Source organism: Triticum aestivum, chromosome 4A (assembly GCF_018294505.1).
Source record: "Triticum aestivum cultivar Chinese Spring chromosome 4A, IWGSC CS RefSeq v2.1, whole genome shotgun sequence".
Taxonomy (NCBI): domain Eukaryota; kingdom Viridiplantae; phylum Streptophyta; class Magnoliopsida; order Poales; family Poaceae; genus Triticum; species Triticum aestivum.
In genome coordinates, this window is record NC_057803.1 from 351,620,849 (window position 1) to 351,647,742 (window position 26,894).

At 47.4% G+C, this 26,894-nt stretch overlaps 1 protein-coding gene across 1 annotated transcript in view; it reads right to left on the reverse strand.

Moving 5' to 3' along the window:
* Positions 1–14,181: 14,181 nt before the first annotated feature.
* The window catches only part of LOC123086089 (LON peptidase N-terminal domain and RING finger protein 1), a 33,403-nt gene continuing 20,690 nt past the window's right edge, over positions 14,182–26,894 (reverse strand). The window contains exons 8-18 of the mRNA XM_044507794.1: positions 26,826–26,886; positions 26,531–26,708; positions 25,805–25,843; positions 25,675–25,736; positions 25,562–25,598; positions 16,502–16,551; positions 16,068–16,137; positions 15,417–15,492; positions 14,611–14,681; positions 14,466–14,534; positions 14,182–14,384 (exon numbers count right to left, since the gene is read on the reverse strand). Coding sequence (XP_044363729.1) covers positions 14,325–14,384; positions 14,466–14,534; positions 14,611–14,681; positions 15,417–15,492; positions 16,068–16,137; positions 16,502–16,551; positions 25,562–25,598; positions 25,675–25,736; positions 25,805–25,843; positions 26,531–26,708; positions 26,826–26,886 — 773 coding nt within the window. The 3' untranslated portion in view covers positions 14,182–14,324. The remainder of the gene's footprint in view (positions 14,385–14,465; positions 14,535–14,610; positions 14,682–15,416; positions 15,493–16,067; positions 16,138–16,501; positions 16,552–25,561; positions 25,599–25,674; positions 25,737–25,804; positions 25,844–26,530; positions 26,709–26,825; positions 26,887–26,894) is intronic.

Sequence of the window (26,894 nt, forward strand, 5' to 3'; positions counted from 1 at the left end):
CAAGATTATGCTAGGTTGGTTGGTTCAACAACACCGAGGAGAAAAATAGAAATAGGAAGAATAGGGGAAGAATGAGGGAATAGGTTCTATTTTTGTTCCGTCTTTTTTCTCTTCCCGATCTAAACATGTTGAAGGCTCTGTTTTGTGCAAGTTGCTCTCATGAGGAGAAGTTGCTGCTACATGATTCCCTCCTTCCCTCCTCCAACCCCCTGACATGGTGAGCTCCACCCCTCCTTCTACTCCATGCAGATCTAATATGAAGTGGGCATCAATTGCAATTGTTATGGCCACAACATAGCAGCATTGTATTGGTTCAGTTTTTATGCATAATTCGATTATGACTGTGTTGTTTGATGTTGCTTGCCTCATCTATTTTTCATGTCTTGTGTGAAATTTGTACCATACTAGAAGATGCCACCATCAAGTTAATAATAACACTAATGATCATTTGATTCTAGTCTAGAGATACAAATAACATTAGTTAGGTCCATGGATGGATGGATGGATGGATGAACACACACAGCTAGCAGCCTAGCAGTGTTAGCAAAGGATGTTAGTACAATGTTTATGGCATTCATTTATTGAAGCAAATAGTAACTAACTGTCATGGGATTTTTATTGTGGAGCTCCATGAACTTTTTAGGTCGATTGGTTGTCCAAGTTCCTGAAGAACAAATCATACAGCCATTATCTTGTTGATTGATGCGGTTTATCACCTTTTTGCTGCTGATGTTTAGTTCCTTGCTTGATTCTGGATATTGTTAAGTTGAAATAAAATTGTATGAGAAAATGATCACTAAACTAAGGAGTCTTAACCTGATAATAACTTCTTTTACGTTAATAGACTACAATGTTGTCTCAGAGCTTATTGTCCAAAATAACACCTCTACTTTTAGTGTCCTTCAGGAATGCATATCCTCCAGGACAACTCAAGTGGGTATATAGCTCGCCGCAAATCGCTCGTCCCTCCTTCTTTCCTGAACATGAATGTGAGGTGTTGCGCATGCAAGATCATGGCCATGGAGCATGTGTGTCCGCCGCCAACATGCAGATTTCCTACCGTCGGGTATCTTGGTCTTGATATAACTCTGCAGTTTACTTGAAAATGCAGTTCCTTCCAAAAGTATATGCAAAGTGCGTGCGTGCGTGCATGCGTGCGTGCGTGTATCTAGCGAGCAAATCTGTAGTAATTAATGAGTATACTATCTGCTTTCTTGAAGTGGCTATTTTCTGTTTAGTTCTCTTTTGACATATAGTTTGTTCTCTTTGAATGTGCAGATTGTACGCTGTGCTGATTATCTTTTTTCGTTGTTGGGGTCATTTGAACCTGCAGGTCATGTGTTATGTGATCTGAGCCATATGGCATATTGTAATCTTTTTATTGCTGGTTTTTATGTACGATGTCACGAAGATGTACGTTTGAAATGTTGCTTTGACAGCAAAATTGTATTCCTGTGTACATGCTACTTTGACAGCAAAATTATAAAAATTTCTCAACAGTATATATGGGTTAAATATCTGTTTTTCAATTTTCTATGCTTAAAGTTGTACTGCGCCTGAAAAGGCTACAGCCCAATAGATGATGTTGTGGAATTGTTTATTTTAGTTTAATAGTGAAAATAATAATAATAATGCTGAAAGTTATAAAAAACAAAATGAAAAGGCCAACAAAAAAAGAAAATTACTAGAAAAAGGAAACGGCCCAAAAAAGAAAAAAGGTTGTAAAATTGGGCTTGGCCCATTTAGTTGAACATGGAAAAACATAAATTGTTGAATTACTGGGCTCGGCCCATATAGACGCCTACACTGGACCGGGCTGATTCTAATCAACGACCTTTTCATTTGGTCGCAATTTTACCAGGTCAGCTTGCCACATCGGATCCGACATGGCGCAGGCAGATTGCCAGTGACCAAAATAATTGGTTGTTGCACCAACGACCTTTCATTTTGGTCGTTACCTTCTATGACCATTTCAGAACAAAGGCCGTTAAGTTTCAATAAAGATGATCAGCTTTTGACCAACTGTTTTTGGTCACAAAAAGGTCACAAATGAAAAAAATGACAATTCAGTGACCAATATCGATGGTCGCAAGTTGACACATTTCTTGCAGTGAGAGATCTGGAGGCTGTAAGCAATGGCGCAAGATGGAAGTGTGGGGGAAAGGAGGATTGTGACCCTTTGCTTTAATAGGTCAGTAAAAGACTAAGAGTCCCCTTACTGTGTCGTATGAATCGACACATTCCAACCTTCTGTGTCGTTATGCACGCATTGGGTGAACAATTCGTTGATGATATCCCTTAAAAATGGAGCACGATCTCTGCATTGATGAGACACACCAATGATTAAGCTGCCTCGGGCCACAATTTGACTTACAATAACTGGCTTAGTTAGCGCTATAGGTTGTGACGGTTCGGTAAAAGTTGTTAGAAAAAAACACTGTTCACACCTATGCGGCAAGCCTTTGGGCTAACCTATCCCATGACTTCGGATGCCGAAGTATGACTTTTAAACATGTGGTTGGCGGGCAATCCCGTTAAGGAGAAGCCCGAAATTGCTTTGGATGAGAAAGATTTTGGATCTGAGTGAAAGCCAGCTAGAGAAAGAACTTGCCTTGCCTTCCAAGCCGAAGACTTTAAGCCGAAAACATTGGTCCGAGTATGGAACTTCTATCCTCGGCTTCGAAGACAAGTTCAGGGGCTACTGGCGGTGTCCTGGACTAGGGGGTACCAACCTATGTGACCCACAGTCCATGGGCCGAGCCTACGGCCCACCATCTCCATAAGGATGGACTCCAGAACCCACGAATCCTGGAGTGATCAAGATGGACACCGCTGAAGACTTGGCGTATACTTCAAGGACAACTCCAACTATCGGCGTGTTTATTCCTAGTTGGCAAACCGACCATATGTAACCCTAGATACCCCTGGTGCCTATATAAGCCGGAGGGTTTAATCCGTAGGGACACAATCATAATTACCAGCCTTAGGGTTTAGAACACAGCATACGATCGCAGACTAAGGCATAGCCTAGTGGTGGGAAGGGGCTGATGCCTTCCCACCCACCCAGGTTCAAGGCATGGTACTTGCAATTTGAGTTTGTTGCACCAATTATACTGTAGGGGGTTCCCTTACAGTCTTTCTGTTAAAAAAATACAAATCTCCCGTTTTCGTTGCCTTTCGGATGTCTCACGTCGCAGACTTTTCTTTGCAGGCCGAACAAACCCCGTGCACCATATTGTACACCATCGGCGACCAGAAGGTGGACGTGGGGAAGGCGTCGATAATGGAGCCGAAGGAACCATTGTTCCACAGCCGGCCGATCCCCCCGGAAGTCTTCAAGGTTTCCGTGGCGAGTGTCAAATCGGGCCACGAGAATTTGGCTCCTCTGGTACTAGTGGGGGATGACGACGAGACCCCACGGTGGCTTGGTGATTGTTGCAATGGGTGGGTCCTGTTGTGGCCAAAGAGTCTGCTTCGTCTGGAGGAGGCCGGGAGCACACCCACGAGCACGCAGTTAGGTATGAACATCAACACCTTGCCTACTCCATTAGTCGCTGGTGATGTCGCCATAGATGAGGATGAGGATGAGGATGATGATGACACTCAACAGTATGTCAATACTGGCGCCTCCTTAGGGTTTGAGCGTCATGAGTCGGTGCCTGAGTTGCCGCCTCCGGAGTCTAAACATATTATGTACAACCTTCCGGTAGTAAAGAAGTCTAGGAAGAGATCGAGGGAAGGCAAAAAAAGCTGCTTCCATGATCCAGCCACCTCAGCAGCCTCGGGTTCAAGACCGTATAGATATCCCCGGTGCGGCAAAATGGCATATCCCCGGTCAACCAATCCTACCTGAAGTAGCGCTAGGGGCCAGATTCGGTAATTTAAGGAGACTTCATGACGATGTGATGCGGATAGAGAAATGCCACATCGCCTCAAAAAATACAGGATACCCACTCTACGTGGTTAACGTGCCGCGAGGATTGTCGTACGTCGACACATTCCCCGCGGAGAAGTTCTTCCTTTGATTCGATTACATCTTTGACATGTTTCACTTGAAGAAGATGGATTTTGTGTTTGTCCGCCTTTATGCTTTGCACATGAACTACCTCATCGGAGTTGAGCAGATACCTCATATCTGTGTCGCTGACCCATACTTCATGCACGAGGCCTTCTTGGGAGTCTGCCAAAGCACCCTGAATACGTGAGGGAATACATCGTCAATTTCATGCTCGCCAATAAGGACAAGGAGGCGATTCTCGTGCCTTATCATCCCATGTAAGTCATCCGCACGGATATCCTTCCTTTGATTTCAATCATTCATTTGCACGGTTGAGGCTAACTAATTTGAGGTGTACTTATTTTGTGCAGCGGCGGGCGCGCCGCCCTCATCATCCTCTACCCCCGATACTCCCACGCTCTTTACTTGGACTCGTCGAAGAACATTAACAAAAAGGATTACACCCACATCAAGTCTGTTCTCGATAGTACTATGTTTTACTACGACGCACGGGGTGGAGAGGTCAAGGACAAGAAGAAAAGGGACGGCAGGCCCACCTTCGACCATAAGACCGACTTCTGCTGCATCCAGCAACCGAGTGATTATCTTAATGATGGATTCTATGTCCTACACCACATGCTGGAGTACAGACGGGATCACCAGAACCTTCGCATGTCACCTACATCCGGCGATGCCCATATTCTGCAATGGGCAAAGAACTTGGGAGATATCGAGGATCATCGACTTCGAGCTGAGTTCTATCACATCTAGCGTGAACTTGCCCAAATCATCATGAAGGAGGTCGTCAAAAAAACAGGGATGTTCTATGAAGAAGGACAAATGTCGCGGGAAGACGTCCGAACACGCGTAGCCCCTCAGCGTATCGACCTGAAGCCTTTCACTAAGCTCGGGGACTATCTCCCTGACTTGGATGGATGGCACGACATGGAGTGATTGTCGATATATGACAATGTGTCCGTTTAGTCCATACTATCTGTATGACGAAACTTTGAATTATGCACAGCGAAACTTTATTTGTGATGTAATTAAACCGTCCTCCTCGACTAGCGAAGATCACTCTAGTTAGGGCATTTTGGGTACGATGAACTTTGTTATTTATGCTTATGATATGTTGCTTCTATTTTTGTCAAGTCTGTCTCTTTCTGTTGCTCAACTACATATGTTGCATATCATCGACTCATGTGATGATGCAAGTGTATAGATCATCGATGGCAAAGAAGTGCTACGCCAGGAGTATAGGACGAGTGGCCGGAATGTCAGGCCCAGGTGTACCGGTTTCCAATTTTCAAGCGACAGCCAGTAGTTAGTTTAGGTTCACGCAAAGTGATAGCTCTTCTCGCGTATATCATTGTTTAGATGGATGACGATGTAGTTGCAAGTAATCGAGACTTGTATCGCTATTTTTGAGATGATGACGAGAGACCACTTTGTGTTGGATGATGATTATGATGATGACATGATATGATAAGACTATTTGTATGTATATGCTATGATCACATTTTTATGTGTATGATATGCTAAAGATTATTGATGCTAAAGATTATTGTATAAAGCTTATTCAAATACAAAACAAATATGCAGAAAAAAAACAAAAACTAATAAAACTAGCAGTAGCGAGGGGAACAAAGTTAGCAGTAGCACTCCCTTACCAGTAGCGCTTCCTGCTAAAAAGCGCTACAGATATTAGCAGCAGCGCTCTGAACTAAAGCGCGCTACTGCTAGCCATGTATAGCAATAGCGTAGGACGACAGGCGCTACTGCTACACGTTAGCTGTAGCACCTTATCAGTAGCGCGTCCACCCGCGCTACTGATAGGGAAAATACCCGCGCTACTGCTAGGGTTTTCCCTAGTAGTGTAGAGCTAAACTTTTGCTTCCAAACTACCAATGAACTGCAACGTGGTCATTTGTATCGTCTATGATGCTATGAAGATTGTGACGTGACTTTGCTCTATGTGAGTGGATAAGTATGAAACTGACTTGTTAACTTGTTTATTTATCTTCGTAGATGAAGTGGAACTGGTATGTGGTGTACACCGGAAGGAATCCAAGATTTTATGATTCATGAGTGATATGCAAGAAACAAGTGGACGGTTACAAAAACAGCTGCTATTAAGGATATAAGACTAAAAAAGAAGCTAAGGATCATTATGGCAAATACGTCCGCAAAGAGAAGATCAACTATGAAGTATGCAACACCGTGTGGACAAGTGAACGAGTAAAGAATTTGATTATCTTTATCCAGTTCATTGTCATTATGGTCTTGTTGTTATCATGAGTTCTTATATGTATGTGTACTAATGATGCGATGTGAATTGTTATACTCTAATGCATAATCTATTTGTATGAAGTTTAGATTATTATTATGTTAAATGTAATGAGCACGTTCACTTATGTTATTTGTATGTTGTAATGTGTATTGGTCGCTGTTTGTTCGCAATTGGCAGGGCTGACTGCTAAACAAGTAGTTGTGGCGGGTGCCATAGAATGCCCGCCACAACTAACAATATAAGCAGTGGCGGGCAAAGTAGCTCGTCGGCCACTCCAAAGACTATACCACTTGCGGATGCGCGCCCGCCACTGATGCCATTATAGCAGTGGCGAGCGTCCCTGGAAGCCTGACCCGCCATTGCTGGGCTTTTTACGCCCGTCACTACTAGACATTCATGCAGTGTGTTTGTGAACGATTGAGTATCAAATTACATGACACCCAATCAGGACCTAAGTGTCCAGTGATAATGTTTCTATAGATGGCAAGTGGTGCTCTGTTCATGACTAGCTGCTTGTCTTTTTTGTCTCCATAACATGAACAAATTAGGCGTTCTGCACTTTTCCAAGATACGTCAAAGGTTCGAGATCATAGATAGAAAATGTCTAAGACAGATAGTTTTACAACTTAGCCACACCTAGCTTAGCTAATGTTTGACATGCGAATGACTCACTACTAGCCCACTCATCTACTCTAATCCGGAGCGATCACACCTCTCGCAATAGTCCGATCGCCCTCTAGTCTTCCCTTCTAAATCGATCTTCTTGAGAAGTTCACTCATGGAAGGAATCGCTCCATTAAACACAATATCATTTTTGTGCTTCTACAACATCCACGCAACTAGCACAATTATGGTTCATGTCTCCTTCTAGAGCTTTGCTTGTGGATTTATGGAGGTCCACTGTGACGCCCCCGATTCAATCATACACTAATAATACACGCAAACGTGTACGATCAAGATCAGGGACTCACGGGAAGATATCACAACACAACTCTACAAATAAAATAAGTCATACAAGCATCATATTACAAGCCAGGGGCCTCGAGGGCTCGAATACAAGAGCTCGATCATAGACGAGTCAGCGGAAGCAACAATATCTGAGTACAACCATAAGTTAAACAAGTTTGCCTTAAGAAGGCTAGCACAAACTGGGATACAGATCGAAAGAGGCGCGGGCCTCCTGCCTGGGATCCTCCTAAACTACTCATGGTCGTCGTCAGCGGGCTGCACGTAGTAGTAGGCACCTCCAGTGTAGTAGGAGTCGTCGTCGACGGTGGCGTCTGGCTCATGGGCTCCATCGTCTGGAGCAGCAATCGGGTATAGAAAGGGGAAAAGGGGGGAGCAAAGCAACCGTGAGTACTCATCCAAAGTACTCGCAAGCAAGGAGCTACACTACATATGTATGCATTAGTATCAAATGGAAAAGGGGTATCATATGTGGACTGGACTGCAGAATGCCGGAATAAGAGGGGGATAGCTAGTCCTATCGAAGACTACGCTTCTGGCCACCTCCATCTTGCAGCATGTAGAAGAGAGCAGAAGGTAAGTTCACCAAGTAGCATCGTGTAGCATAATCCTAACCGATGATCCTCCCTTCGTCGCCCCGTGAGAGAGCGGTCACCGGTTGTATCTGGCACTTGGAAGGGTGTGTTTTATTAAGTATCCGGTTCTAGTTGTCATAAGGTCAAGGTACAACTCCAAGTCGTCCTGTTACCGAAGATCACGACTATTCGAATAGATTAACTTCCCTGCAGGGGTGCACCACATAACCCAACACGCTCGATCCCATTTGGCGGGACACACTTTCCTGAGTCATGCCCGGCCTCGGAAGATCAACACGTCGCAGCCCTACCTAGGCACAACAGAGAGGTCAGTACGTCGGTCTAAATCCTATGCGCGCAGGGGTCTGGGCCCATCGCCCATTGCACACCTGCACGTTGCGTACGCGGCCGGTGAGCAGACCTAGCAACCTTCATTACAAAGGAAGTTGTGTTACGCGGTCCAACCCGGCGCGCGCCGCTCAGTCGCTGACGTCACGAAGGCTTCGGCTGATACCATGACGTCGAGTGCCCATAACTGTCCCCGCGTAGATGGTTAGTGCGTATAAGCCAGTGGCCAGACTCAGATCAAATACCAAGATCTCGTTAAGCGTGTTAGAGTATCCGCGAACGCCGACCAGGGCCAGGCCCACCTCTCTCCTAGGTGGTCTCAACCTGTCGTGTCACTCTGCCTTAAAGTAACAGTCGGGGGCCGTCGGGAACTCAGGCCCACCACTACATGGATGGAGCCACCTGCCCCTTCAGCCCCCATCTCCGAACAGTATCATAAGTAATGTAACAGTATAAGTATATATCATATGCCCGTGATCACCTCCCGAAGTGATCACGGCCCAGTAGTATAGCATGGCAGACGAACAAGAGTGTAGGGTCACTGATGGAACACTAGTATCATATACTAAGCATTAGGATAGCAGGTAAAGGTAACAATATTAGTAGCAAGGACAGGCTATGCATCAGAATAGGATTAACGAATAGGCGATATCTGGTGATCAAGGGGGGGGCTTGCCTGGTTGCTCTGGCAAGAAGGATGGGTCATCAACACCGTAGTCGAACTGGGGTTCGCCGACAGTCTCGAGGTCTACCGGAAAGAAGTAACGGAGGAGGAACACAATAAATAACAAAGCAGCCAAAGCATCATAAAGTGTAACATGGCATTACGCGGTGCTAGAGGTGATCTAACGTAGTAGTAGGTGCTACTGGCGAAGGGGGAAAACATCCGGGAAAGTATTCTCGGTGTTTGACGTTTTTGGACAGACGAATCGGAAGGGTATTGTTGCACGTTCGCTATGCTAGGGATGTGTGGCGGACGAACAGACTGTGTATCCGGACTCGTCTCGAAATTCTGAGCAACTTTCATGTACAGGTGTTTTTCATCCGAGTTACGGGTATTTTTCTATGATTTTTCGAAGATTAAACAATATTATGTAATTACTAGAAATTAAATTAAATCAAAAATACACATAAAAAGCTAGATGCACCCGGTCCAGTGCACCCAGTAGTGCACTAGAGGCTGACAATGGGCCAGGAAGGGTCCAGTCAGCAGAGTTGACCTACTGCTTTGACTAGTCAACGGGGTCAACGGTCCCACATGTAATAGACACAAAACTATTAAACTAAATGAGGTATAATCTAAACAGATTGGGCCCATTGGCCATTGGTACAATAGGCTAGCTAACACTAAGATTTGGCCCTGCCTAATTAAATCCTAGGACTAATTAAATCGACCGGCCACACATGGGCACAGCCGTGCCTCACACACATGTGCCCGCAACGCACATGGTGGCCATGGCCATGCCACAAGCAGCGTACAGGAGCGGCTAGGAGGCGTACGAGTGGCCGGGGCTCACGCGGAGCAGCAAGAAGCAGCGGTGGCGGCGGCAGGAGCGGCGGCGCAGTAGGCAGGGGGAGCAACAACATAGCAACGACGGGGTTAGTAGCAGGCCGGGACGCGGGCACGCACGTATGCACTATGCAGGGACGCCGGCGGTTGTAGCCAGCAGCCCCAGCAGCATGCAGCAGCGCAACAGGCGGTGGGTGTGCTCGCACACTCGGGGCACGGCCGGCGTGCGGTGTGGGCGCAGGGCGGGCACGCGCAGGCAAAGCGGCTGTAGTAGGCATCGCCGCAACGGTAGTAGCCGGAGCAGGGGCCGCGGGCGGCAGCAAGCGGCGAGCGGGGCAGCGGAGCGGCAATGGGTAGCGGCAGCGTAGTAGAGCAGAGGCAGCGAGCAGAGCAGCGCAAGGAGCAGCAGGCGCGCGTACGCGGACACTGAGGTTCAGCCATGGCGGCCGTCGGCTCGTACAGGTGACTACGTCAACGGATCGAGACAAGTGTGATGGGGATTCGGAGGAGGAGCTCACCGCAAGTCCGGTGGCGTGCTCGAGGAGGTCGGGGACGGACCGGAGCGGTGGCAACCAGCGACGAGATGCGGCGGCCTCACGAGGGGAATGGCTCGGCATGGCTCGATGCCGAGTGTACGGTGCGGCCCGTCTTGATTTAATGGGGGTAGTCGAAGGAGTCGACGACGAGGGAGCCCCTGGACTTCTTGGCGCGGCGAGGGGAGGCCGGTCCCTGGACTTCTTGGCGCGGCGAGGGGAGGCCGGTGGCCGCGGGATCGATGCGGTGGCAGTGACGGCGACCATGAGCTTCGGGCGACAAACAGACGAGCGAGACGAACGAAAGAGAGGGAATGGGGAGGCTAGGGTTCGTCCACTAGGTCGGACTCCAGATTAACTAGGTCGGAGGTGCCGGCGGATGGTTGACACGAGCCCATCGGCGACGTGGACGGGCGCGCCAACTCCACGCCATGGCTCTGCCTCCCTCTGTACAGGGGTTGAGGAAAGGCCCTAGTGGTGGGCCGGGCCTGGTACAGTAGAAGGGATGGGCTAAGTGCAAGTGGGGTTTTCCTTTTATTCCTTTCCTTTCTTTTTTGTTTATTTATTTCCTCTTCTACTTTGCATTTTATTTTAGTACCAATTGACTTCTGTTGAATCTGAAAATTGCACATAAATAGCAGACAACAATTTGAGCTATCACAAACATTTCCAATTTAACTTGAAATGTTTAACTATTTGTTTAAATCAAAAGGCTCAATTTAATGGTGTTGGTTCTGTTTAAAAAGAAGATAAGGGAATTTTAATAATAAGAAGAAATATTTTTTTCTTCATAAAAAATAGTTAGTGAAAATTTGCAACACAGCAAACATTTTTATTTTGCTGTTTTAATAAATATTTTTTTTGTTTATTCTAAATTTGAAATTGGCGTTGATTTTTATCAAGTGGAAATTTGGCTTAGTTAATCGTGATGACACGACACCATTAGTGTGAGGTCACTGTAGCATGACAGCGGGGATGTTACATCCACCGTTCCATCATACTGGCATACACACTTGGTAGTCAAGTTGGTTTGTCCCAGTGGTCAAGGATGGTGAGCCACACTTGCCTAGCAAAGACACAGCCAAGCAAGATGCGGTTGATTGTTTCCGATGCTTGATCGCAGAATGGACAAGTCAAAGGGTGCGGTAGCTGTTGTCGCACAAGTCTGTCTGTCGTCCAACACCTCTCCCTAGCCGCCAGCAACGCGAACAACTTGCAGGTCGCCGGCGCACCCTCGACCACCAGATTTGTGTGGCTCCATAGGCCTCCACTCTCTCCTAGCAAACAACGCCCGGTAAGCCGATCTTGCCGAGAAGCATCAGTTTATCTCCCAAGCACAGACTAGCTTGTCTTCAGTACCATCCTGGAGTTAAATGTCTTAATGTGTTGGGTTCTGTCCACGAGCTACAAGAACCCCGCTTAGTGCTTGAGGGCACATGTTAGGCGACATGTCTTGCCACCATCCATCAACAATGGCTTGTTTCACCATTCTCTTCCATGCTCTGTTCTTAACTGACGCGAATAAGTTTGGCATGAGGTCTTGAATTCAACCGTTCCACAACCACCAATCTGTGCAAGAACCCCGCTTAGTGATTGAGGGCACATGTTAGGCGACACGTCTTGCCACCATCCGTCAACAATGGCTTGTTTCATCATTCTCTCCCCTGTTCTGTTCTTAACTGTCGCAAATAAGTTTGGCATGAGGTCTTGAATTCGACCGTTCCACAACCACCAATCTGTCCAAAACAGTGCCACCTCTCCATTTCCTAGCGTGCACTTGGTCACCGCCTTGTAGACCTGCAGGCGTTGTGCACTACATTTTTTTATAAAGAGAATATATTAATATCACGGAGATATCAATTACACCTTGCCTCTGCACCAACAAAATGTTACGAACTTCAAGATGCACACAGCCTGAAAGTGAAAAAAAAAAGAAAATGAAAAGAAAAACCACCACAGTAATCAACTCCTCACAACAGCAACCCAACAAACTACAGCCAAAGACAACACCCGGAATACAAAAGGTTCTCCAAAGGCCACGCCTCCAAGAAGAGTGAAGTGCACTGTAGGTCCTTGAACTATTCCAGGGATGTCACGTAGGTCCTCGAACTATGAAAATCGTCATCTAGGTCCTCAAAGTGCAGTAAGTGTGTCGTTCAGGTCCAAAATCTCCCTGACAGGCTCTAACTGGCCAGCTAGCACATAAACAGTAACCGTAACAGTACGCGGCAAACAGTCCTGAATTCCTATGCGTGATGAACAGTACGCGGCAAACAGTCCTGAATTCCTATGCGTGATGAACAGTACACGACAAAAAATAAATATAGTAAAATATCAAAAAACTGAGATCCTCTGTCATTGAAGAGACCCTGGCGCGTGAACAGTAAAAATGTCATTAATTCAAAAAAAGTTCGCGAACGATGAATTTGGAAAAATATTTGTGACTTTAATAAAATGTTCGCGAATGATGAATTTGGAAAAAAATATTCGCGACTTCAAAAAAATATTCGTGAGTTTAAAAAAAGTTCGCGAACGATGAATTTGGAAAAAATATTCACGACTTTAAAAAAATGTTCGCGAACGATGAATTTGGGAAAAATATTCGCGAGTTTAAAAAAAGTTTGCGAACGATGAATTTGGAAAAAATATTCATGACTTTAAAAAAATGTTCACGAACGATGAATTTGGAAAAAATATTCATGACTTTAATAAAATATTCGCGAACAATGAATTCGGAAAAAATATTTGCGACTTTAATAAAAAGTTCTCTAACATTTTTTAAAGTCAGGAATTTTTGTGGTTCGCGAACATTTTTTTCCATACCCACGAACAATATTTGTGGTTCGCGAACATATTTTCAAATTTATTGTTTGTGAACTTTTTTAAAGTCGCGAATATTTTTCCCATATTCGCGAACATTTTTTTGAATTAATGAACATTTTTACTATTCACACACCAGGGGTATCTTTGATGCCAAAGATTTTCAGATTTTTTTTTGTTCATATTTTTTATTTTTCGCACTGTTCACCATGCCAGCTGGCCATTTAGAGGGGGTTAGTGAGATTTTGGACCTGGATGACACACTTACTGTACTTCAAGGATCTAAATGACGATTTTTATAGTTCGAGGACCTATGTGACACCCCTGAAATAGTTTAAGGACCTACAGTGCACTTCACTCCTCCAAGAAGGGGACATTGCACAAGCATCATCCTCGCCCGATCAAAGATTTAGGTTTTCACCCTGAAGAAAGTATGAGCTCTCAAAATAATTCCTTCAGCAAGGCCATTGCAAAGCACAACCAACAAAGGTTAAACCTTAGGTTTTCACGATGAAAGTCAAGACTCGCAGTCGAGGAGTGCCGCCAAACTATTCCTCCAGTGTTGCCGCCCCCACTAAGGCTGCTCCTACAAATCATCAAACACCAGGCTCACAATCACCAAATTGGATCACCGGCCCCCGTGAAGCAAAATCTTCAATGCCTTGAAGGAGCCCCTCCGCCAATACTACTCCTCTAATCTCAGCCACCTTGACCTTCTCCACAACAGTGTACACCATGAAAATTGAGATGCCGACATGTCCCGTGATTTCAACAACTAGCGAAGCATCACGCCGCACCGACATGAAGCCACACAGGCGGATATGTGTGCACACGACCGGATTCCATCCTATTCAGATATCTAGAAGCTTCATATGGCAATCCAAGAAGATCTCTGGCAGAAGATCCGAAACACATATGGCCAGATCGAAGAGGGGCAGACATGCTGAAGGCTGCCTTGATGCGAGAAGTATGCTAGAACCACCACCATTATTCTGAGGACTCGCAAGCCCCCACGCCGCAGTCACTACATCCGTGAATCTTTTGAGAATTTTTGAAACATCATATCATACTGGACCCCACACCCCTACAGGAATACGAGTGTTCCGCCAAACATCGAATGGTTTCACAATAATAAGAACAAGTACAAGAATTATAGTTTTTTTTTGCAGGTAAGAGAATAAAAGAACATACAAAATCATAAGAATTTCACTAGCATCAGAATATGTGATAAAAGAATATTACAATGAACATTGTTAGTCAATGGTTGTGCGCCAAATATAATCCGTTACTGTACACGGCAACCTTGTTCTGCATTGCTCAGCAATCTAAGGCTAAGAGATATTCTCTGCAGGGGCAAAAAATAGTGCAACATTAAAACATGATATCTCCCGTAAGGTTCCAATGCAAATTTAGCCTTGAAGCTAACCTCTCGAGTATCACAGAGGCGTAATAGTTCTAATTTATCCGATGGCCTCAAATTAATCAAGTTGACAAGCTGCAGAAAAGAAATAAGTACATGGCACCAAAGATATTATATCCTTCACCTAAGAATCTGCAGGAACAAGGCTTACCCAAAAACTGAACTTCTCAGGGTCCTGTGGTCCAGGAATGCTCTCAAGATCAAAGCGTCTTGCCCGCCCCACTGCATTCGGTAAAACAGGTGAAAGTAGAACACTGTGGGCACCGGTTGAGCACCAAACAACAAACACAGCTTTCAAAGAGCAGGACATTCATATACTGTTTTGAGAGTGTGAGTACTGACAGTGGTGGACGCACCTAAGTCATGGGTCTATAAAAGCCCAGTCTTATTTGTCAAGACCCCAAAATAAAGTAGAATCCCGAAAGATTTAGAAATATTTAAAGTTTAAGAAAATAGACTATAAACATATGTATACATTGCAGGATCCCGATGGATCTGACAAGGAGATATCGGCAAGAACTCGGAATTCAACAAGATTCAGTAGAACAGGGATAAATTGCAGGTCAAAGAAGATAAAATGCTGGAATTTAAAGAACTGAGATAAAGAAATAAATGCATGATAAAATTTGGGTTTTGATTTCTTAGCTGAACAACGATACAAGGATAACCTTATAGAGAATCTGGCCGGTACAAGATAACATCCCATGAGAAATGATGATAATGCCCCTAGATAATAAATCCTTAATACACTGTTATCCTAATACCCTGACATATATGCATAAGGTACTACGGGTTCCAAAGCCTAGCTTCACGACCTATGCATACTTGGTCTTATGGTTTGCCTAGCATGCCTGAGAGTGAAATGCATCATATCCAGTTCCCATGGTGCTTGAACTTTTTTCAATAGAATCACTAAATTGAAAAGGATATTCATGCAATGTATTCAAAATATCATACCAGGCCTTATGGTTTCTCTGGTACGCCTAATGCACGTCCTAGCCAGTTCTGAAGCTTCATTGGCCCTTTCAATTAGCTGCAAAGAATTAGATCAAATATACAACTCAATACAATTGTTGAGGTAGAATTATCTGTTTACCATTGCATTGTGGTTAAACATGCTATTTATTTTCCATTGAAGTGGAGATGATGGCATGATGCACGCAGAACAATAACCACAAACACAGAGAAAAGAAACCACAAACAAGGCATTAATTTCTTAATGGAACAACCAATTGCCACACAATGTACAAAAAATAAAATTCAGATGCCAAACCACTTTCCACAGTAAAATTACTGGAAAATTTGCATGCATGAATTATACTGGAAAAAAGTAATGTACGCCACTTTCCACAGTACTTGTAGCTTTTTGCAGTATTATGTATTTGTCACAAAACCACTTACTAAGAGCAGTTATCAGCTCTTGTGTAAGTAGATATGCGTATAAAGTTTGAGATGTGCTGGCAAAGAACTATCTATTTTCATATAGTTGTTTTCCTTTTACTTCTTTTGGTTTTAGAAGATAGAATGACATATTCCACCACAGTTGAACTTCTTCAAGCACTTCTGGTAACAAAAGGAGATAAATTTGATAAGGTAATTAGTTTTTACATCTCTTCTCTCTTGTGATCCTTCTGGTAAAGAAACATCTTGGAACCATTCAATTTCAGCAACACGGTACCTACAATAAAAAACAACAAAAGTAAGAAATTGTCGAAAGGGCTGGGACAAGACAACAGGTTCTTCCAGATAAATTATGCAGCACATAAACATACTCCCTCCGTTTTTATTTACTTCGCATATTAGCTTTGTCTCAAGTCAAACTTTGTAAACTTTGACCAAGTTTATACAAAAATTATTAACATCCACAATACCAAATCAATACCATTAGAATCATCATTCAATATATTATGTATATTTGTTATTGTCAAAGTTTAGATTGTTTTCGATAAACTTGGTCAAACTTTATAAAGTTTGACTTAGGCCAAAGCTAATATGCGGAGTAAATAAAAACTGAGGGAGTATATAGAGCATTCTGGACGCACCCATCTTCATCCCAGGATCGCAAGATACGAAACCGTCGTGAACCTTCCACCTATAAACAAAAGAATTATTTACCCTCTGATAATAGCTTCAATTTTAAAATTTAATTGTTTTTGACAAGTCAATAAGAAAAGAGGCCAAACCCAAACTGATCAATATTGAGAAAAGTCCACATTACAACCCTGAACTAACCACTCGGTTTAGAGAGAAGTCCACATTACAACCTCGAATTAACCACTCTGTTTAATTTGCAACTCTGAACTTCGAAACCGATGGACCGATACCCCAAACTTACCACGCAATGCAAAAGTCAACCCTCCTCCTGGTTTTGCCTCCGTCAAGCAGTTCTGACCGCATAGACTGCTGACTGGCCAGCGCCACATCAGCAGCCATGCCAATTAAGCTAGGGCAGGGTCAGCCCCCCCCCCCCCCCCCCTCTCTCTCTCTCTCTCAGCGCCTGGCCCGAGTAGCTCACGCATACAGCAGCAGCCACCCACGCTGCGCCCGCCGGCGACCTACGAACAGCGGCGCTGCAGCTCTACCGGCATCTCACTTGTCCCCGTGCCCGAGCCCGAGCCCCTCACCACCACAGCCATAGCGGCCTTCCTGCGGATTCCTCCTGCAAAAAATAAGGAGGCTGAGCATGGCGAGATAAGTCGGGCATGACCCAGCATGGCACTGTCATCAGCAATGTGTGCACAAGGCCACGCCCCTGTGCTCAAGGACGCCATGCTCGCCCTCAAGGATAACACAGGACAATGAGTCCAGGCCGAAGGCAGCGTTGCGGGCGCACTTGCTGGAGCAGAAAAGGCCCCATGACTCCGCACGGACCAGCGGCAAGATGGCAACTAGAAGCGGGGCGAAAGCTCGTCGGAGCACCAGGAGCAGCGGCGGTTGTGCTGGCGACACGGAGCCTGAGGTGTCGTGGTACGGTTCGGGCCGGTCATATACGTGTCATTAGCGATAGGAGGCTACTTGCAGGCTTGACCACGGGAGCTATGGGGCACAGGAGGAAGAGGTGCAGGCATGCATCCAACGCACCCGGCACCTCGTAAGTTCGCCAGAATCTTCCTCAACAAGGCGCCATGGCCACACCTTTTCCCCTCAATCAATTTGACCACAGGAGCTCACCTTGCTCGCCTCCAACCACGGTCGCCCTTTCCAATTTTCTTCGGTCCAATCTTCGCCCGTACTGAGCGATTCCCTGCATCCCTCTTCAATTCCGTGCACCCAGGCCCCTCCTCTAACCTCCGTGGATCACCTATGGCCTTAATTTTTGCAAGAAGAATCCACGGGGGCTCCAATTCTACGACCGACGCACGCTTGCCAGAGCCGGAGCGGGTCATCGTGTCGCGCACCATCGAGATGGAGGAAGCGGAGATAGTCCTGTCCTGTGCGATGGTGGCGTCCATCACCGGCAACCGCCTGTCCGTCTCCACCAACGAGGTCACCAAGGTGCTCCTGGATTCCTTCAAGCTCATCGTTGACACGCACCATCCCGAGGATTTCTTGATCCTCTTCAGCTTGCAGGCCACCAAGGACCGCCTCGCCGGTGACCACTTCATACACTCACCTCGCTTCTCCCTGTCGATGCGCCCATGGTGCAAGCTCGCCCACGCCGGCTCCGGCGAGTTTGAGTACCACGTCGAGCTCGAACTCCGCGGAATTCTAGCCCAAACCTGGCACCTTTCGATCGCCGAGCACATCCTTGGGCAGAGCTGATGGATCAAACACCTACACCCCCAAACCCGCTCCCGCACCGACCTCGCCACGTTCCGGCTGTCTTGGCGCACACATGACCCCACCAGAATTCGTCGAGCCGCCATCCTAGAGGTTGCCGAACAGGTCACTGCACGCCTGCGTTCCGAGCACCGACCATCCGGATGTTGACCTACCCATCAACATTGCACTCGCCCGCGCCGCCATGATCAGGGCTACCCCACCCGCCGTGCTGTCGGGTGCTGGCCCCGACGGAGACAAAGGACCGTGACCCGGCTCATGGCCATGGCCCAGGGCGCGCACGCCGTCGCGGAGCAAGCGCAGACGTACGGACGCGCATCCCTCCAATTGCGTCGATGGCATGGCGATGGACAACCTGGCATGGCGTGCTGGCGGCCGCAACGCTCGTGCAGACAGGGTGGCCATGTCGCTGGTGTAGCCCGCCCCTCCCTGTGCGGTGGTGGCCATGCCACAACCACGATACGGCGCCAGCATGGGCCCGGTCGCCCTCATCATGAAGCCAGAAGAGGAAATGGTAAAAGGAAGAAAAGGCAGCGCTTTGCTGCGGGCCAGACGCACAGCGCTGACGCGGCTACTGGTGATGCCTAGTCGGGGGGCTCGGTCGGGACAGGTGTTGAAAGCACAATTGCTCCCTGGGTGATTTTGGTAATTAATGTCAACATATCTCTTTTTGGACTAATACTTTTATCCAGTGTATTTCAGACAAGTTCAACAATGGCATGGCATGGACAAGAGGATGTGGAACCCCTTCAAATGCTAAGGACACATATTGGCAAAAGCTCAAGACTCTTCATTTCTATTTTAGTGATCCAAGATCATATTGAGTCCATAGGAAAGCCAATACTATTAAAAGAGAGAGTTGAGTGTTGGGGAGACTATCATTTGAAGCACAAGAGCAAGGAGTTCATCATCAACACACCATCTATTACCTTTTGGAGAGTGGTGTCTCCTAGATTGGTTAGGTGTCGCTTGGGAGCTTCCGACAAGATTGTGGAGTTGAAGCAAGAAGTTTGTAAGGGCAAGGAGATCACCTACTTTGTGAAGATCTACCCGAGTGAGGCAATCCTTCATGGGCGATGGCCATGGTGGGATAGACAAGGTTACTTCTTCGTGGACCCTTCGTGGGTGGAGCCCTCCATGGACTCGCGCAACCGTTACCCTTCGTGGGTTGAAGTCACCATTAACATGCATGTACGATAGCACCACCTATCGGAACCATGCCAAAAATCTCCGTGTCTTCATTGCGTTTGCTCACTCCAATCCCATCCCCTTTACTTTCTTGCAATTAGCATGCTTTACTCTTTCCGCTACTCATACTCTTGTCATGCTTGCTTGAAATGTATTGTAAATGCTTAAACTTGTGCTAAAACTCCACCTCAACTCAGAAGAACTTAAAAATTGCCACTTGTACTTGTTGAGGGTCTAATCACCCCCCGTCTAGACCCCTCTTCTCGATCCTTTCAGGTGTCGACCACTCTGTGGCTGCGACCACCCCAGAACCGTCTGGATTCAAATCAGGCGGCTTCGCACGACCCCAACGACAATCCACTGGGGTCACCCTATGGCACAACTGCCCCTTCGGCCAATCAGGACCTATCCACGCTGAGCAATGTGCCAGACTCGCAGCACGGCGAACCAACAAGGCCTGCTGCTCTATCGGGAAAAAGTGGTGATCCCCCCACACCACACCCCAATGTGGGGTTGGCCTCCAGCACTGACCAGTCCACGAGTACGCCCACGAGCGTGCCCATTGGACAGGGAGCGCGAGACTTTGGCGCCGCTTCTCATGCCCATGAGCTAGCCGGCTCGCAAGCGACGCCCCTGCCATGCGGGGCCAAGTCGTCATCCTACAGAGGCATGCGGCACTGCCCTCCCCACCAACGCCAACAACCATGGTCATAACTGCCCCAAGCCCACGCGGTTCGTCGGCCAATCGCTTCGCCTCGCCCCTAATCATGTTACGGCGATATCGAGGACGTGCCGCCCCACAATCGTGGATGTTGGGGAATTCTTGGTTGCTGCCACCAAGAATCTCAATGCTTCTCTGTTGGCACCTGGGAAGACGTCGCGTCGCCCCGTCAACTACACCCCTCGACAAGGAAGATCAGCGCCACTGCCCCCACATCCGCATCCGCACCGCCCACCACCGAGAGGCTCGCACAGGCAGATTCTTCAGACGCTTGGAATCCTTGGAACCAACCAGGAAATCACCAACCGCGGCAGAGATGAAGGCCTAGGATGTCGGGTTTGCCGCACCTATACCGCTAACCGTCCTCACGGCCATTGCCGCATTGGTTGATCGAGAGATCCCAGCATGCATGGTGTCGCTGGTGACCACCGTGGCGCGTGTAGAGTCGCGTGCGAGACTTAGGTCGCAGTCGATCCCGTCTCGATGGATCACGGCCATAAAATAGCGATATGGAACGTGTGCGGCCTCAATGCATGGGCGCGGTGCCATGCCATTAGAGCGTTGCTAGACACCTAAGGGACCTCAATTGTTTGCTTGCAAGAAACGAAAATGGCATTGATCTGTTCGTCGGTTGTCCTCGACACGCTTGGTGCAGAATTCGATGACTACACGTATCTTCCGGCACAAGGCATGCGGGGTGGCATCTTGCATGGAAGAGCAGGGACGTGACAGTCACGAACCCATTGTTCACCACTAACACGCTCACTGCTAAGATCTCCACAGTCGCGGGCACGCCCTGGTGGCTAACGATGGTCTACGGGCCACAAGACGACGCCAGCAAGATGGCTTTCTTACAGGAGCTCCGCGATGTCAGGGCTGACTGCCCCAAGGCCTTGGATGTTATGTGATGGTTTAAACCTCATCCTCCGCGACGAGGACAAGAACACGGACAACCTCAACCAGCGCATGATGGGCAAGTTTCGCCGTCTAAGTAACGATCTAGCGCTCAAGGAGATCTACCTCACCGGCCGACACTACACATGGTCAAACGAGCAGTCACCGCCGGCGTTGATGCATCTCGACCGCGTGCTATGCACCTCAGACTGAGGCGATGCACACGGCGAGTGCCACCTCCAATGATTCGCGTCCGTCGTGTTGGATCACTCCCCACTTCTGTTGGAATGCTCGCCAATGCCCAAACCCTACAGACTCCAACAGACTACTAGCAATCAGTCGGAGTCTCGGGGGCTACAACCCTATGGGTACAAAATTCTGAGTAATCAGTTACTCTGATCGCGCACCCTTAGAACAAAATTCCAAGTAATCAGTTACTCGGGGCAGGACCAGATCAAGATCACTCAAAAAAAATGCTATAAGGTGAGTTTGACGCTCCTACGCGGACCCATTTTGAGCCTTCTTCTAGGACTCAAAGTGTGAAACTCATAAGTTTGGATCTAGAGCCGACTCGTATTGACGTTCCTCCGAGATAAGAATGGCATCTCTCAGGAGAGCACTCCATGCGTCAATCTTGTTGCCCAGATTCAATGACACTCCCATACTCTGATCACGAGTTAACCTCTTTCAAGAGATGAACGACTGTCACCAAGTTTCTCCTCGCGGCCACTTACCCCAGATCAGCCGGGAAGCGCAGTGCCAGAATCCATTGAGATTTTGTTCAAACCTTGGTTGTTTGAAAGCACGATGACGGATACCGAGTATTTCCGTAATCACTGGGGCCAAATTGTGTCTTTCACAAACTCATTCTGCAAAATCTCAACCGATTCGAGGGCTAATGTTGGGGATACACATGACAGGTAGGCCCAAGAAGGGTCAAAATATCATAAAGCACGAGGCCCATACGACAGATGGGTCCAGATCAATTTCATACCATACATGAAGCTACTCAGATGATATGTATGTCAACATTACTTGGATGACGTTCAGGCCAGCATCACTCGGACAATCAACATACCGTCCACTCGGATGACCATCAACTCACTCGAACGTATGAACACAATAGTCAGCGTGGCGGTTTCGTAGTGGGCTGATATTATGGCATTGACGCTCCATCTTGTAACATAAGAGGTGAGGGGGTGGCGCACTCTATATAAGCCACCCCCCACCACCACTAGACTTGAGGCGGACTCATTCTTCCCCATGGCTCTCTCGCCATTAGTCTCAAGGACTTAGCTCAGGCATGAAGATCCGTTCTCCCCTCTCTCACACATTGTAATCTCCGGATTCATAATCAAATAAAGCAAAGCCTCTCCGGAGCACGAGACGTAGGGTTGTTATCTCCACCGCGAGAGGCTCGAACTCGCTAAAACACCGGGTCACCCATATGCATGTCGATTGATCACGCTCCTTTACCCTACCCCTTACTATTGTCGGAATCGTTCCCACGACAACCGCCTCGGTGTTAGCGACCTAGAGCGCGCCGGACTTGCGCTACGGCTCCGCTGGTTGTGGTTCTCCAGAACGGATCCCGAACGAGCGGGACAGGGACTCGATCTACAGTTTTCGGAGGAGGAACTAGCGCTTTTCTTGGCTTCCACTACCAGGGCCATTGGGAATGGTCTAATCGCCTTGTTCTGGGAGGATCGTTGGAACGCCGGGCAGTCAGTCTGCGAGCTCCTCCCCAAGCTATCTGGCTGCATCCCCAAGCGACGACGCAAGACAAGAACGGTGGTAGAGGGGCTCAATGGCAACACCTGGGTCCGTGACATCCACGGCACCCTTGCATCCACGAGATCATGCAGTACTTGAAATTATGGCAGATCATGCAGAGCATCGAGCTCTCCGACGCCCCTGACCGGCTGATATGGAAGTGGTCCGCGAGTGGCACCTACTCGGCGCAGTCATGCTATACGGCAATGTTCCACGGATCGATGACCTGCTACCCTTGGAAGTTAGTTTGGAAGAGCTGCGTGCCGCAGCCACGGGTCAAGTTCTTCCACTGGTTAGCCAACCAGGACCGTTGTTGGACCACTGAACGGCTGGCTCGCCACGGCCTGCAACACCACCCGCGCTGCTTACTTTGCGACCAAGCACCACCGGCTGCTGGATTGCCCCCTCGCCCGGCAGGCCTGGCACGAGGTCCTAGCCTGGTTGCGCATCTTGGCCCCAACACCCAACCAGGAGCCTACTCTTATGGACCGGTGGCTGCACGCCAAGGGGAACACGCCGCCGATCCTTCACAAGGCTCTGAAATCCGTCACGCTGCTTGTGCCTTGGATGATCTGTAGGCATAGAAATAGCTGCTTCTTCGACAACGAAAGACCCTCCGTTCATACGCTAGTCGATAGGTTCAAGGACGAGGCTCACTCTTGGGCACAAGCCAGGGCGACTAGCCTTAGGATAGTGTTACCACAAACCTTGGATGTGCACTGATCTTGATGTAATCAGTGCGTCCTCGGACACTTGTAACTGAACTCCTACCTTTTAAATGCAAAGAAACACAATCGCCCTTTGTGTTTTCTCGAGAAAAGAGTGTTGCGCGATCCAGAGAATACCAAGACTGCAATTGTTCATCTTGAAGGCAAATGAGAGGCTCATCCGTTGGATCTGGCACTCGATTGTGCTTGAACTGCATGAACTGAAGACCATTTGTGCTTGATAGTTCTATGCTCGAAGCACCCGGGTTCTTCACGCACAAAAACAGATGCACAACCACAGTAGCATACGGAGTAGGAGATAACCATTCTGCCAATTCATTCCCCACCCTTAGCTGGCGGTCCTATGGCCACCACACATATCCAGAATCATCATAGATGACCATGGAACAGGGCAGCGTTGTTCACAACAATCTGCAATCAAATAGGGGGCAGCCATTGTTGTTGGAGATCTCTTGTTGTTGCTCAATGTAGGATGGACACATGTGCTCGTCGTGGTCAAGGCCTCCTGTCGAATAGGTGGTTCTTCTCGGGGCAGCAATGTTGATGGTGTCGACGACGCCATAGTGGTACGCCTCGCTGGTCACTGGGGAAACCAACCGGGGAAAGGCATCGTTGGTAGTGAGAAGAGGCATCACCCAATCGCTCTCATGGGCGGGGGATTATGCCGAGCACTTGGTTGGCGGCGGTGCAGTAAGGTTGCTGGAGACAAAGAGGACGATGTTGTAGTCCAACTCGCTCGCTGCTGGAGGAAAGGTGTTGAAGTAGGGCAATGGTGAGTCATCCAGTTCCTGCATGCTGGCCCTGGGGTCAACATCGGTTGTGGTCGCCACCGGAGGGACGACCTTGGCGGTAGAGGATGCAGTGCCGATGGAGGGTGTCGCCTGCGCAGTTGTGGGTTGCTCGACCTCCCGAAGGATGAGATCGTCCCCGAGCTCGGAGGGGGCGGTGGTGGTGGTGTCGTGGACCTCGTCGACGCTGGCGACAACGTCGACCTTGGTCGAGCACTGTAGTACAGGTGAAGGGCGCTATCGCGATGCAGATTGGGGATGCGTCGTGGGCGACCGCAGGGACCTCTCGGGCATGGGTGGTGGCGAAGAAGGCGTCAGGAACAACCATAGGGATGGTGGTCCCGATGGAGAGACCGCCATCGAAGGCCACGACGACTGAGCGCGTCAGTGGCGGAGGCGGAGCTCCTGCGGTGAGCAAGGTCGCCTGCAGCTCAAACTGCTTGTCAGGCGTCGTAGCGTGCTTTGGTCTCCGCACGAAGCTTGTCCAGGTAAGCTTTTACTTTCGGATGCATGGTGGTGAATAGAATTGTGTGCTAGAAAAGAAATTTGGGCAGAAATTTGTGTGAATTTGGGGACGAATTGGAGATGAATCGGAAGGGTGGAGGGAGGCTCTGATACCATAATGTTAGGATCCCAACTCACAATTCACTAATCTCACACAACTACAGAGGAATTCAGTTCAGATACAGGTCTTGAGGAAGAAGAAAGGCGTACAGGTGAGGGAGCCGGAGGTAGAAGATAGAGCCGCCGTGCCGAATCGCCATATCCAAGCGCGGATAATCTCCTGCTACTCGTCGTACTGGTATTTGTAGTTGGCCCTGTTCAGCGGGGTGCACATCTTCAGGTCCGGCCCATGTACAAGTGGCTTGGTGGGCTTGCTGCCTTGGCTACCATGGCAGCACCTTAGTTGCCGCCGGTTTGGCTGCCATGGCAGCAGTTTTCGCTGCTATGGTAGCGCTTCTTGTCGACGCTGCTGCTGATGTGGCTGCCATGGCAGTGCTTCTGGAAGATCTAGCCTTGGTAGTATTTTGGGTCGCTGACAGCTAAGTTTTTACATGCAACTCCACCAGCTGAGTTGTTGCTGCATGGGCAAGTTCTAAAATCCTTCGGTTGTGCCACTATTTGTATTTGGTGGTCCTTTCTAGGTAGTCAATGTGTGTAATATAAACCTTGAAAAGAAAGGCGTGCACACAAATGGTTGGTAATCCTGCAAACAGAGCATGAATTTACCTCTAGATAAAAACGTCCATCTGGAAGTGGCTCGCACCTACACATTTATTAAGACAGGTGAGACCACAAGTGTTGGCAGAATTTTGACAAAAAATGAAGAAAACTGGACTCACTCAAGAATTTCCACCTCACAACCACAGTCAGCTACAGTTCCCGTCGCAGAATCAATAGCAACCTGGATTATAGAATCAGTCAATGAATGAACTCTTTAGGCAAGCAGAATATCTCAGATTTGAAACTGACCATTCCCATCCGATGATTCCCTTCCATTATTCTCCTTACCTGTTCCAAATGGGGAAAAACAAGGTTGTGAATATATTGATAAAACACATCCTGGCAGTGTTTTAAAACATAGCAAATAAACTAAGTTACAACTCAATGGAGGTTGTGGAATCACAGGAATGATTGTGTGTTTAATAGGGTGGTATGATGTAGCCGCCTTATAGTTTCTGCTTTTTTGGTCGAGGTCGTTAATAGTCAGTGGCGTGCTTGTAATGTACTCATTAAGTGCTGTGTGGGTGGGGTTGGGGCTTGTATTTTGACTTTTGACTTTTGACTTTTTAGTGCAATGATACGGCAGCTCTCCTGCGTATTCGAGAAAACATCTCAATGCAAATGGATGGATAGCAATATGGTCAACTATGTAAACAAAGAAGAAATGCCCATCTGGAATTTTGTACAGATTTGATACAGAAGGTGACAAATAGAAAGATCTTTTTTATTTCTGTTTTATTTACATTAAGAGTTTGCAATAAGGATTTAGGGAAAATATAATGTTCTGATTATTCAACCTACAATTTTGTACAGCAAGCTTTCTGGGAAAATATGATGAATCTTACTTAGCTACACCTGCAAGCTACATATCAACTTGCAACCATGCAGTAAGATATGTTGATTAAAACAGAAGGTGCATAGCTGTAAACAAATGCATCTTACAAACAAAAAAAAACTAAATTGGGATAGTTGTACCATCAGCCTGTAGCGAGGTTCAAATATGTTCAGTGCCATCTTTTGGCATGGTAATACGACATCCATAACAAACAGAGGCATCAAATCAATGCCTGCATATGTCATATTTTCATGTTCTGACCTCCTCTCAGCATATTCTTCAGGGAAATTTTTCTGAATTATGTTGCTCAATGTTACGCTGAGGCATTGAAACATGACTAACATCAGAGAAATCAAGGAAAAAATGAATGTCTAAAGGGAAACGGAACTTCAGTTCAAATGAATAAATCTGATTTTGTAAGACAACAAAAAGTACCTTATAGGATAAGTTTTTGGACCAATAAAAAGAACTGTCCGACACATGGGGCACTTATTGCCTATTGAA